Source organism: Canis lupus, chromosome 6, assembly GCF_048164855.1.
Source record: "Canis lupus baileyi chromosome 6, mCanLup2.hap1, whole genome shotgun sequence".
NCBI lineage: Eukaryota > Metazoa > Chordata > Mammalia > Carnivora > Canidae > Canis > Canis lupus.
Window position 1 is genome coordinate 60,176,253 of NC_132843.1, and position 13,496 is coordinate 60,189,748.

At 40.2% G+C, this 13,496-nt stretch overlaps 1 protein-coding gene across 13 annotated transcripts in view; it reads left to right on the forward strand.

Annotated features, from left to right (window-relative positions):
* RASAL2 (RAS protein activator like 2) overlaps window positions 1-13,496 on the forward strand; it is a 347,482-nt gene that overhangs the window by 327,533 nt on the left and 6,453 nt on the right. For 8 of the 13 annotated variants that reach the window (XM_072830776.1, XM_072830779.1, XM_072830771.1 and 5 more), the window contains 4 exons: window positions 5,295-5,429; window positions 7,088-7,290; window positions 8,678-8,765; window positions 11,760-11,790. In XM_072830776.1, coding sequence (XP_072686877.1) covers window positions 5,295-5,429; window positions 7,088-7,290; window positions 8,678-8,765; window positions 11,760-11,790 — 457 coding nt within the window. Of the gene's footprint in view, window positions 1-5,294; window positions 5,430-7,087; window positions 7,291-8,677; window positions 8,766-9,810; window positions 10,978-11,759; window positions 11,791-13,496 lie in introns of those variants that run through there. The other 5 variants (XM_072830777.1, XM_072830778.1, XM_072830772.1 and 2 more) reach the window with 2 other exon arrangements.

Genomic DNA, 13,496 nt, shown 5'->3' on the forward strand with positions numbered 1-13,496 from the left:
GTACATATTTCTATGGGTGAATAGAAGACTGTCTCGATAGACAGGAGGGAAGAAATACATACAGTCTCCAAACAACCAGTTTAAAAATGTTTTGTGCCACACCATCAATGAATTGAGTCCATCTATATTACATTGGCATGAATTGAGGACAAACACAGTGAGATGGCCTAGTGCAGCTTTAAATATTCATCTTTGTTCCTACCTTTGCTGGTAGTGCCACCATCATATCAGTTAAAGCATAAATCATGTATTTTTATTACTCAAGTTTCTGGTTTTTCTACATTGGCTTTTTCTATGCAGATGGCTTATTCTTTTAAACTTATGTTGTTATTTTTTATTCCTTATCTTTTGGTTTCTTGCTTTTCTCCTCTCCCATGAAGCCTCTGAATTTCTACATAATCAGCACATTTTTGGCAAATTCCTTTACATATTGTAATTGCAAATTGTGTTGGGGAATTCTTCTGTCCCCAAAACTAGAGGATTTCTTTGTGGGGATTGTTCTGTAGGCGTCTGTAATTATCAGTGGCTTTGTCCTATTGCAAATTCCATCTGTATCTCAGCACAAAGGAGTGCCCGTTGTTGGCAGCATTACTGGCTTCAGTCTTCGTATATGTATACGTACTGAGTAGGAAGGAAATAAAATCCTAGCGAAACAATCTAGAGAGAAGAGAGTTTGTTTTTTGTTTATGTTTTTGTTTTTGCTTTCAGGAAACTGCCTTCAAATTCTTTTACCCTTTTCAGCCTCTTTTTGGATTTTTCCCCCCTCATTTTCCTCTCCATTTTGGTTTTTGTGCAGCATGTACTGTTTGTGTGTAATAGTACTTAAGCTGTATGTGTTCAGATAGAGCATGTTATGTAACCTTAAAAATTCAAACTTGAAGAGGCTTTTAAAATAAATTCAATTTTGGCAGACCCGTTGGAAGGATACTGCTATTTTCACATGTAGATGTGTTGAACTCTCTCCTACCTAAGCTCTTCAGGAACCCTCAGAGTTGACTGCTTTAGCCAGCCCTTTCTTTGGTGTTGACAGCAGAAGTGCTCTTTGTGATGAGAACCGGACTGTCTTAGACTTTGGAAAAGCTGAAAGCAACAAGCTTTATTTATGTCTAGTAAAGCCTAGCGAGGAAGAGGAAGCTGGCTGCTTCTCCATTGTCCTCAGTGTAGCCAGGCTATGCGTGGATTACAGGATCAGACAAACTGCTGTCTCTGGCCCTTTCACCCTAAAGCATTAGTATTTTTCCCAGAGAAACCCTACACACCTTTATCTCAAAGAGAGACATTCCTGGTAGGAATTCCTACTGCTTTTCTTTTTGTCTTTTTCATCTTTCCTTTTCTTTAATGATCCACCTTTGAAAGCCAGTGGATCTAAATAGGCTGTATTTATTCCTAAGGCTGTAGCTAAGCAAAGTGGAATTTGAAGCACTTACCAACCTCTTTTCCCAATCTCTTTGTACACTAGAGATAATAAATTTTGCTGTTTATAATAATGCCTAAATAACTAATAATAGTAAAAACCAGAGATAATAAATTTTGCTGTTTTTGCCAGCTTGTAAGGGAGATGGAATAATCATTGAAGAAAAGCCTTTGATGTACTTCCAAAGGATTAGAGAAAAAACGTATGATGTCTTTCTCATAGTAATGCATTATACTCTAGTACTGAATATTCTAAAGAGAACCAGAGTATTAATAAATGAATAATATTTTATTGAGCATCTGTTGTGCAATTACATTGTCACTACCATTCAAAAATAGACTGTATCGAGACCCCTGGGTGGCTCAGCGGTTTAGTGCCTGCCTTCAGCCCAGGGTGTGATCTTGGAGTCCTGGGATCGAGTCCCAGGATGAGTCCCACATTGGGCTCCTTGCATGGAATCTGCTTCTTCTTCTGCCTATGTCTGTGCCTCTCTCTGTGTGTCTCTCATGAATAAGTAAATAAAATCTTTAAAAATAAAAATAGACTGTATGATATGATGCCATGCATCAAGGATTGACGATCTAGTTGGGAAGTAAGACCAGCACACATGAGACCAATAGAAAAAAATGTAAGGGACAATATATAGTTTATAAAATAAAGAAACCCAAAAAATCGCCTCTATTTTGATAATTTTTTATTTGCTCAATGTTATTTTTCTGTTCTTTATACTTTTGTAAAGGTTTTACCATGAATACAAGGAAAAGTTAGTATTTTTTCAACAGCTGTTGACCACCTACTATATGCCATGCAGAGTGCTCAGATATATTAGGAAGTGGTTGAAAATCAGATTCAACCAGTAAAATAAGAGTGGACCTGAATGCCCAATTCTATCGTACAGTCCCTTCTAATTCGTTAGACATTGTTCATCATTCTGAGGATATGGTACCCACTACCATCACCAGTGGAATGACCCAGCTCTGGGTTTTACAGCTTTTCACTTAGCAGTCAAAGCCTAGATTGTGCTTGTTGTAGTCGACATTGTTCTCTTAATATGTTTCTGAGGGCTAAGATCTCTCCTCCATGTGTTCTCAGGAGCAACCATAGTGTACAGTGCATTTATAGGCACTCAAATAGCTACCCCATGACAGATCATAGGGAAAGAAAGTTCATTGAAGCAACATATCAGAGGAACTTCTAGACATCCATTAATAATTGCTTATGTGTGCTTCAGGCGTGTTGCCACTTACTGATATCTGTAATCTACTAGCAAATCAGCCAAACCAGGTTCTGCTTCACACCTTTAAGAAACACTGCATAAAGAAGAAAGCTATTGAATTAGCTGCCTTGAAATAATAAATTCCAAACAGTAAAAGTTATCAGTTTTAGTACCTGCTTTATCTCAACCCACTATTGAATAGAAAATCCTGGTTTCACAGAAAAGCAGTTTTTTTGTGCCCTATGTGCTAAAGTGATAAGATTATAAAATTTAAAAAGCATTGGTCTCCTTTAAATATTGGCCTTTTATTAATTTTTTAAAACTCAAAACCACATTCTTTTCTCTTTCAGATGTACATCAAATAAAAACCTAAACCTCTTGTGAAACTGTTTTTCTCTGCCAATGCTGAAGCAGTTTTTTGCTCTCTGCTTTTAAAATCCAGTAGGGGGAGAACGTGTGTGTGTGTGTGTGTGTGTGTGTGTGTGTGTGTGTGTGTGTAAAGTACCTTGCTGTTTACAAATGCTTTTACAAGCTGACTCATTTGTTTCTCATAATAACTTCCGATGTGGGTAATTACTACCTTCCATTTATAATTGATACTGTATCCTATAGGCCAGTATTTCCAAAGTTTGATTCTCAAAATTATTTAAGTATACAAGATGTTCATTTAATTAATCATATAATTATTTTAACACATAATAGAAAATATATAACCATTAATATTAAAATATGTATAAATATATAATATATATAACCTCAAACTCATGATTTTACTGATGTTATTGCTTAGCATAAGGACTCAGCTAACTGGAAAAAGTTGTTTTAAAGAGATAATAAATAATCAGTGATAATATGGTTATTAAAGAAATAATAAAATGGTACACAAATGAATGAAGTATACAACACACCTAGATACCAGAGTGGAGATGGAGATAGACTTTTAAGAACTAAAGATCTTGAAATTTAAGACATGTTTATGTCTTGACACAGTGGAGGAAATGACTTTAAAAGAGGAACTTCTAGACATCCATTAATAATTGCTTATGTGTGCTTCAGGTGTGATGCCATTTATTGCTATCTGTAATCTGTTAGCAAATCAGCCAAACCAGGTTCTGCTTCACACCCTTAAGAAACACCATTCTATGACTTGTATACGTGTGTTTTGTAGAGTTTCTCTCAACCTATCTTTGATAACCTTTTAGTGTCTGCAGCCAATATTTTTCATCTTGTCTTTTTAAATCGCAAAGTCATCAAAAAAAATCCCTTCTTCTAAAATAGCTGTCTATTTAGAGTTTAACTGGATCCTATTCCAGAATGACATAAAGTAATCTTAAGGTAGATAGCTCTGCATGGAAGAGAAAATTCCCTCCAATTATGAGATTACACAGTATTGGTCCTCAAAATAGAAATCTATTTTAATTCTAAGAAGGTTACCTCACATACAATGCTATGATCTCTCCTACCTTCTCTCTCTCTCTCCCTCCCAACCTCTTTCATTCTCTCTCTCAAGCACACAAGAGAAAAATAATTTGTTTTATATTTCTAGCATTGTTTTTAGAGAAAGCATTAATGTTCATAGCTTAATATAAATTATAATATCCAGTACCAGTTTTCTAGACATAAATATGATAACATCCAAGCTCTGTACTTTCCAAAGAACTTTAACCTACATTATCTCAACTCAGTCCCTAAAACTCTATGAGATATCAGGATAAGTGTTACCAGTGATGGTAGTGATATCCCTAATTGGTAGTTTAAGAAAAGAGTATTGAAGAGATTAGGGACAGTTTAAGTGGCATCGTTGCTACTTTTTTTTTTTTTTTTCTTTAAAGTATTTATTAGAGAGCATGAGCTGGGAGATGGGTCACAGGAGAGGGAGAAGCAGACTCCCCACTGAGCAGGAAGCCCGACTCAGGGCTCCATCCCAGGACTTGAGATCATGACCTGAGTCAAAGGCAGTTGCTCAACCAACTGAGCCACCCAGGCATCCCAGGGTTGCTACTTAAAATATTCTTACCACTCAGTATATCAGTATTGGAAAACGGTAACTTATCTGACTATTCTAACTGGATCAAAATATCCCTTAAACTAATGCAATATCTATTGTTTTGATCCTATATTCATGAAGAAACTGGTCTAAAATAGAGATTTCAGAGTGGCCTTAATCCATCAAGAAGTCAGCACTTCTCTTTTTTCTCTTTGTCTAAATGATTGATGTGAAAATTGAGGATTTGGCATTCTGATAAATAAATGGATACCTCATGAGTTTGTTTAGCATTAATCAGTTTGTTGGTTCCTGATCATCTCTGTCTTACACAGCCATTTCCTCAGCTGAGCAGTAAACCATCGTGTCACACCTTTTCTCTCATTCTTATCATTGTAATTTCACTGGTGATTGGACCACTGGACTAGTGAACAATTTTAAGGCCTTTGCTTTCTTTTCTTAGATGTGATGCATAGGAATTTCTATTCAGAATAGTATATTCTTACACAAGCAGATATTCTCATTCCTGCCCACCCCTAACCCCATCTTTAATAAAATATTAGTTAGAACTGAGAGCATTTATTAGGTCACAGTTTTGTCCTCCAAGAGTAACTCCCTTTGCAAAACCTAACTAGTGAATGAGTTGTTTGGGGAAATGCTAATGAATGTTTCTGTTTTAGGTGCAGTCACCTGTGGACTCTGCCACCATGTCCCCAGTAGAGAGGACAGCAGCCTGGGTGTTGAACAATGGACAGTATGAAGAGGATGTGGAAGAGACTGAGCAAAATCCAGATGAATCCAAGCATGCTGAGAAGGTAGAACTAGCCTGTTTTTGTTCACTTTTGCCCCCACAGTGATAGGCCACCAGAAAGACTGTCTTGCCAATAATATGACGTCTTTCCCCTCCCCAGTTTCCGCTCTACCTCTTATTTTATCCAGCATCCACACACCTGTATATTTCAAGTCAGTAGTGTCTCTGTATGAAAATAGAAAATGTTGGTCAGGCTGGAGTGGAAGGGTTAATTTTCTTTTATATGTTATCTTAAATTGGAGAACATTCTGCTATTAATTTCCAGTCATTGAAGGGGAATGTTTAGTGTATCTGTAAGCTGGTTGTTAGTCTTCAACCAAGGCCAAAATTACCCTTGGACCAGACTTCCTTCCCAGGTCCTATTTAATGATTTTTGACTCCCCCTCCCCTCTTACTTGCTTTTTCTACATAAAGAGCTCCTAGCCCTATATTGATTTGTAAACAGATATTATCTATTATTTCGGTTTTGTTTTAAAGAAAAGTTGACATGGAGAAAAAGGATTATCAAATAAGAACTTTGCCATCATGGATGGCATTCTCTCATTTAATTAACAACCATACAACTAGTTCTGCTTACTTATCAGCTTGATCCTAAAATATGCTTATTGATGCATTCTACCTTTTTAAACTGTCATGAAAACTGTCATCTTTGACCTATTGGCTTAACGAGTGTAGTTTAGTATCATGATGTGGGTAAGCAGAAGCTAACTGCCTGATTGTCAATGAAATGGGATAGTCTGTGAAAATAGTTGCATTTTACAAAGCACCATACAGATTTATCATGAACTAGTAATAAATTTAAGTAGACCATCTGTAAGAAAGCTTTTACTTCTCACCTCACCTCACCAGAAATGTGACATTCCAAGGCACTCATACCCCAACTATTGCAGTATTAGGACAAGAAAGGGCTGTGTAACCATTGGAATTACATAAAGCTTTTGTGAGAATTTATTATAGAAAGCTTTGGTTTATGTATATTTATATAAAACTTTAGTGAGAAAAACATACATGTTCCAGTAAGCAGTCCCAGATTAAGCAGATGAACCACGTCATGAAAAGGGGCCAAGAGACAGTTATTAATCAGCCCTGGAATATATTTAGGGCTTTTGCTTAGTGCTTGTGACCTGAATGTTTTACACATTTATAATTGAGGAGAAAGCAGCAATAGCTTACTTTGCCATCAGATTCTATTTATTTACCTGATAGCATAACATTATAGAAATGTTGCTTCTTCTCTAAAGGGCTGATTCTAGTAGAATGAAGGAATGACAGTCTGATGTCAGACATCCTACAGTACAGGTGACGATACAGAAATCTCTGGTAGACAACTGGCTTAAGTTATTTGTCAGGTTCCTAAGTACTTGATCTTTTTTTTTCCTGCCCCAATTTGATACAGATTGTGGCTTACAGCAACTGGTAGTTTAATGTGGAAAGAGGTACACATAAATAATATAGATTCGAAATGCCAAGTTCAGATTTAAAATGTGATTTTAGGGGGAGGGAGGACAGAACTCCTTTACCATTCATGCCTTTCGATCATTTTTAAGAATATTAGCAGCACATAGAACAGCAGCCCAGACAGCATCCGACCACATTGATTTCCAAAACCAATGTAACTCCAGTTTTTCCCTCCTTGTCTTTGATGCCTCTCTTCTGCTCTAGTATGAGCAGGAAATTACTAAACTGAAGGAGCGCCTGAGAGTGTCCAGCCGGCGCCTTGAGGAATATGAGCGCCGCTTGCTGGTGCAGGAGCAGCAGATGCAGAAGCTGCTGCTGGAATACAAGGCCAGGCTGGAGGACAGCGAGGAGCGCCTGCGCAGGCAGCAGGAGGAGAAGGACAGCCAGATGAAAAGCATCATCAGCAGGTCAGACCATCACCTGTGGTGGATGGGGGCCAGTTAGGACACAAAGGGATCGAAAGATGATCCAAAGAATCCTGAAGTAGTGGCAGCAAAAGCCACTTCAGTTCTACATTAGCTCTGTGGTACTTCGTGTGGATATGGTGAATGACTGTATCTCTTAAAATTTTCTAAATGTGACACCTTCATACCCTTCCTTGAAGATGGAGGTAGCCTTTTTCTCTTTCATCATAATAATTTGAAAAAGTAAAAATGTTGCAAATCACTTGATAGGTCTTAGTATTCAATGTCCAAGAGTCAGTTTATTTCTCATGAGTCTAGAGACATGGAAGGACATTATCAACGGATATCTTTAGGGCCAGAGAGAGAGTGCCAAGGATGTCAAGGGAGATTAAGGGAGGGGTCAGTTATACCAAACACTTGCATAACACTTAACTGTGGGCCAGGCACTTTACAAATAATAATTGGTTTGATCTAAATAAAAATGCTTTATGCCAACCTTGGAGGCAGGAATTATTTTCATTTTACAAATAAAGAAACAGGTTCCAAAGCCATGAAGTCACCTGCCCAAGGTCACTTAGTGGAGCAACCAGGGTTTGAAGGCAGGCATTCAGGCTCCAGAGCCCATGCTCATAACCACTGTGCTTCACTATTGTCAAATGCTATACAGAGAGGTCAAGCAAAATAAAGACAGAAAAGGTTTGTTGTTTCAGAAATATGGAGAGAGTTAGCAGTCTTCGAGCCATTTCATGGAGTTCAGTGTCGGTGGGTTAAGATGTGAACAGTGCCTGAGAAAGAAAGCAGGCCTACTAAGTGTAGCACATTCTGAGAAACTCAGCTATGCAGGGAGAGAAGGGACAGCTGTCACAAGGGAACTTGAGATTTTTTTTTTTAAGAGTTTATTTATTCATGAGAGACATGGAAAGACAGAGGCAGAGACACAGGCAGAGGGAGAAGCAAGCTCCATGCAGGGAGCCCAATGCAGGACTCAATCCCAGGATGACCTGGGCCAAAGGCAGGCGCTCAACCACTAGCCACCCAGGTGTCCCAGGGAACTTGAGATTAAGAGAGAGTTATTTGTTTCCTTCTAGTTGGCTTGGTAGTTTACAATGAAATAAGCTGGGCCGGGGTTAGAATCTGACAGAGGAGAGGGAGGAAATGACTATGGGGATTCTGTCCCAGAGGAGATAAAAATGCATGGGATCTGGTCTCAGGCAGAGAGGTCAGCCTTGGATGTCTCCTTCCAAGGTGGGAAAGAAGAAAGCAACCATGATTATGGACCTCTCGTTGGGAAGGAATGGAAATGTGGACTCTGCCAAGTTGGGTTTCTTGTCCCCTACATCAGCTGGCCTCTTTTTGACATCCTCACTGTCTCCTTGCTGCCACGTTCTAGGCTGATGGCTGTGGAAGAGGAACTGAAGAAGGATCATGCTGAGATGCAAGCAGTTATTGATGCAAAGCAAAAAATAATCGATGCACAGGTGAGCAGGCCTTGAATCTGGTAGAAAGCACTTGTTCATAATAACTGTTCAATTTCCTGACTTCTGACCTTTGGAAATGCCAAGGCATGTACTGCAAAATGGGTCATTGGAAAGTTCGCAGCATTACCTTTTGAAGATTAAAAGAGTTTCTATGTGACCTGTATTAATTTTCCTTTCTTTTACTGGTGACAAGTCTGTTAACCCAGCAAAGTACTAGCGTGCTCAGTGCAGTTGCTTGACAAATCTCAACCTAGTGCATGATGGGGTTTCCTTCTTTCCTTACGGAAAGGAGGGCATTCTCTAGGTACCTGTGAAAAGTACACCGCATGTGTCTGGCTTGTGACCTCCACTGACCATTGCTTGGCTGTGATGTTCACGGTCTTGTTAGTCACGTTCACTGTGCCGTCGACCTCTAGCCCCACATACTAGGGAAAAACAGGGTTGTGGAAGGTACCTTTCCTTGCTGTTCTTTTGGTTCAGGGTTTGATGGTGATGCCTGGGATTTGCGTGGCTGCCCTTCTTTATTGGCACTGTGCTTAGAGAGCCTCTTAGCCCTGATGAAATCAGAACCTGGGCCCCTGCTCACCATAGCTTATAGCTTATACCTCTGACACTAATGGTGGGGTGCCTGCCAAGAGCACCTCACAGGGACACATCAGCGATCAGAGCAAAATCCAGGAAGCAGGAGACATCGCCAATTTGGGTTTCATTTTATCATTGCAAAATATGGTTGTATTTTTTAGAACAAAACAAATAACAAAAGGCAGGTGCAGTTTTGATAGAGTGGCTGGTCTAGTCACCAAATATATCCCCTTCCTGAAGACAACCAGCCCATACGGGTTTACATTTCTCATCTTTAAAGACCTTATCATATTCCTAAACTATGAAATAAAACTGGGAGCAAGAACTTTATGTTCTACTCTCCTCTCTGCATATCAGCCAGGGGACCGTCTATGTCGGAGCTCCCAGGATTCTTAAGCATGCACTTAACACCCCCTGTCTAGTTTCCTGACAGGGTTAATGTGGGATGGGGTTTATTTTTCAGAGGAGTTGGGAGTGAGGCTGAAAGCAGAGCGGTGGAAGGAGGCTTCCTGGGCCCCGTGCTCCACAGACACACCCAGCGTGGAAGCCAGTGTGAGCTGTGACGCTCTCATCAGCGTCGCTCCTGGAATATTTTCGACTCTGTAGTTTCTGGATATTTGGACCTCATAAGAATCAGAAGAAAGGTCTGCTGTAATTATCTGACTTGGTCCTTTTTTTAAACCTTTCTAGGTGTCCCCAGGGTGGGTGAAGAAGGGGTAGTGGAGATAAGGCTGTCTTGCCATACATACTGTAAAAATTCACCCCAGAGCCTTTGGAGATATAGCCTGGATACAGAAAGCAATTTAGTCAGGAAAACCACTGTTAATAAGTTTCCACTTCGTGGATTTTCAGTGTGACAAAATAATGCAGGAAGAGTTCTATTAATAACCACACTGGGAGAGATTTTGGTTCTGATGAGATAAAGCAGACCATTTTTATAATTCCAGCTGGTCTAAAACTGTGTCAATCTTAAGTAGAGGAAGCTTGAGTGTGTCACAATTGTGGATCTGTGCATAGAGCATTTCCCTTTTCTCAGTTGCTTGTCAAGACAGCCTCATTAGCTTCTGACGATTTCTACCCACTCCCACTCCCTGTCTTGACATTGAGGGCAAGACAACCGTGTGTGAAGCAGGAGTCAGGCATGGCTGGTGAAAACAAGGAAGGAAATAGGATCTATCAGGCCTCAAAAGCTCTGGAAAGTGAGGACCTTCTCTCATTTAACCAGGAGGCTGTCGCTGCTCAGGGATGGGTGAAATGTGATCCTCAGATCATTAGTCAGTGTCAGCTGGTGGTCTGGCTAAACTAGACATTTTGGGTCCATACCTCAAGACAGTGGTTTTCAAATGCTTGGATTCCGTGGACTATGTTGGTCAAAACAGAAGAGCCTTCCATAGATCACTTTCCAGCTGCTTATACTGACCATTACCAGCAAGGACCACTGTCAGCTCATGGATGAAATCACACTGAAGCTAGCCAACTGTAGTAAATTACCTTTTCAAACAAGCATTACTATACTGCATGCTTTCTACCAGAGGCCCACCATGGGTCCCTGAGAATACTTGGAGAATCCACTAGATCATATTTTGAAACCCAGTGTACCATGTGTATAGCACAAATCATAAACACGAAAGCTAATTTTTAAAAAAAGATTATAACCTCCAATTCCAGCTATTGTCTTACTGATACATTAAAATCTTATTATAGCAAAAGACTTTGAACATCTTTGGGCATCCTTTGTAATGAATGACTTTTTATATCAGGTCCTTTCCTTTGTAGGGATAAATCTTACATCATAAGTGTCTGATGGAGCAGAGCAGCCCTTCTGGCATCATTTAATAGAATGTGCATAAGTTTGGGGTGAAAGCTTCTCAGTGAGATAGCCCATACTTTTAGGTCTCTGGCATCTTCCTTGGTGCCACTGGTAGTGGAAAATATTTCTGAAACAAATACAGTTGCTTTCCTTATATTAGAGTTGAGCCCAACATTTCCCAAAGCACTAAAGGTCCGGTGCCCAATGAACTGGTTCTCATCTGTGTCAGCAGTCCTATGTCCCTATGGGCAAGACTCGTCCCTGAAGTCAGCCTCTAGATCTCCTGGAGTTTATGCTATGAGGCCTGGCCTCGGTCAGCCACTTTCTAACTGGCACTACAGGAGGATGAACATTTCACGGGTCAGGGCAGAACCACCTGACTTGAACCTTGTAGCACAGCCGTGGGGATCCTGGTGATGGAATTAAGGAAACATTTCTTAAGCATCAAACCAGGGACTGTGCCACTTTCACCACCACCCCCCCCCCCCCCCAGGATCTCTCCATGTGACTCAGATGGAGAACAGAGAAGGGTTCCTCCTATGAGAAGCAAGCAGCTGCCTAGTTACTGTTGCAAGTGATATCTCCGCTGTGTTAAATTACAGGTCATAAATGGAGATGAGATTATTCAAACAGGCAAGTAAACCCGGTCCATTCTCTAGCTGAGCAGTTCCCAGCCCTGGCCCGATACACTGGCCTCCTACACATTCCAGCTCCTGCACTCTCCACACTGGAAATCCTTCCTGTCAGGCGTGGATTGCTTTGCCTCTCAACCCAGGCAGAATCAAAATGTCAGAGCATCTTTTGCCAACTGAACTTGACTTTCAAAAGTCCCTATTTGATTATTTTTCTATTACTTTTTGTTTTATTTTTGAGAAGTTGGCAGTGGGGGGAATTACAAAAGGGGATTTGTCCACTTGGAAACTTTCAGCTGTTCAGCAGGGGGGTTATTTGGCTTCAGCTGTTACTCTTATAGGAAATAAATCATTGCAATCATTCTTAGCCTTCTTTTTTGACCCTTTAAGAATCAAACAACTTTTTACAAATGCCAAAAAAAATTTTTTTTGGATAAACCTACATTCCTTTGTGTTGGGCCTTTATAATTTATCCTAATACTGAAATTTCTTTTTTTAATCATTTTAAGATATTACCAGTTACTCTGTTCAGAGACTATTCTTAACCGGGGGGGGGGGGGGGGGGGTGGGCAGGGGGAGAAACATCATCATTGGCCCCTACTCCTTGTCTCCTGAGAACCACTGCCCAGTCCTTACCTACCAGCTTTTTAAAGATCCATACTTGTTATCCCAGTAAACTCCATTGGCTATCATTTTTTTAATTACTATTTTTAAGCCTCAGAGATCTTTCTTTCGTTGAATTTTGCCAACCTTTAAAATGAGTTACCATCCCAAAATAAAAAGTATCTTATACTAGATGAATGCTTGCCAAGTAATGCTGATTTTATGTATGTTACCACCTGGGACCTCCATCAGGGAAAAGGAGGACATTTTTTTTTTTAATGCTAATAACAAGAGGTTTTTCTCATACTTTTGAAACTGCTAGCCCTGCTGCTCCATCCCACTCCCAAAGTAGGAGATTAAAGGGGAGCATTACTTGATGCTCTTGTCTGTTATACTTTTGCCTCCAGCATCCCCCAGGTCAGTAGAGGGCAGTGGTCCTCACTTGGTCCCCCTTTCAGCCCCCCTCCTGGCCATGCGTTTCCCAACAGAGTGTCCCGACATAGCCCTGGGTGCCTGCTGTCCCTTAGGAAAAAGCAGCATCCAACCCTCAGCCCTTTCTGTCCTCTCTGCACCTCACCTTGACCGGCCTTACCACGCTTTTCGCAGGGTAAATTCAGACACTCCCAGAGAAGGAAGGCTCCTTTTGGCTTTGGGGGTTGTTCCTCAGGTGTTTTTTTCTTTTTAATTTCACGGATGTAGGTGAAGACCACCCCTCTCAATGTTAGCCTCTTTCCTGAAAAGTGACAACAGCATGTTGGAAAGGAATGATCTCCCTACCTGCTGAAACTAAGATTAGGGTTTCTCCTAATCTTTGTGACACTGATAATATTTTGACGGAATGATTTTTTTCTCAAAGTCAGATGAGCCTACTTTCCTTAAAATTGCCATATTTTGGCGGGGGATGGCCCTTTTTTCCGTCTTGGTTTTTTTTTTTTTTTTTTTTTTTTTGGTGTGTGTGTTTATTCAGCAATCTTTGGTACCAAAATAATGGTTCTAAGGCATTTTTTCCCCCGAGAGACTCAAAAGTAAATTGAAAACAATCTCCTTATTGGGTAGCTTTCCTGGAGTAACTGAGCTGGAATGAGTCTAGGAGCTTGTGTTCTC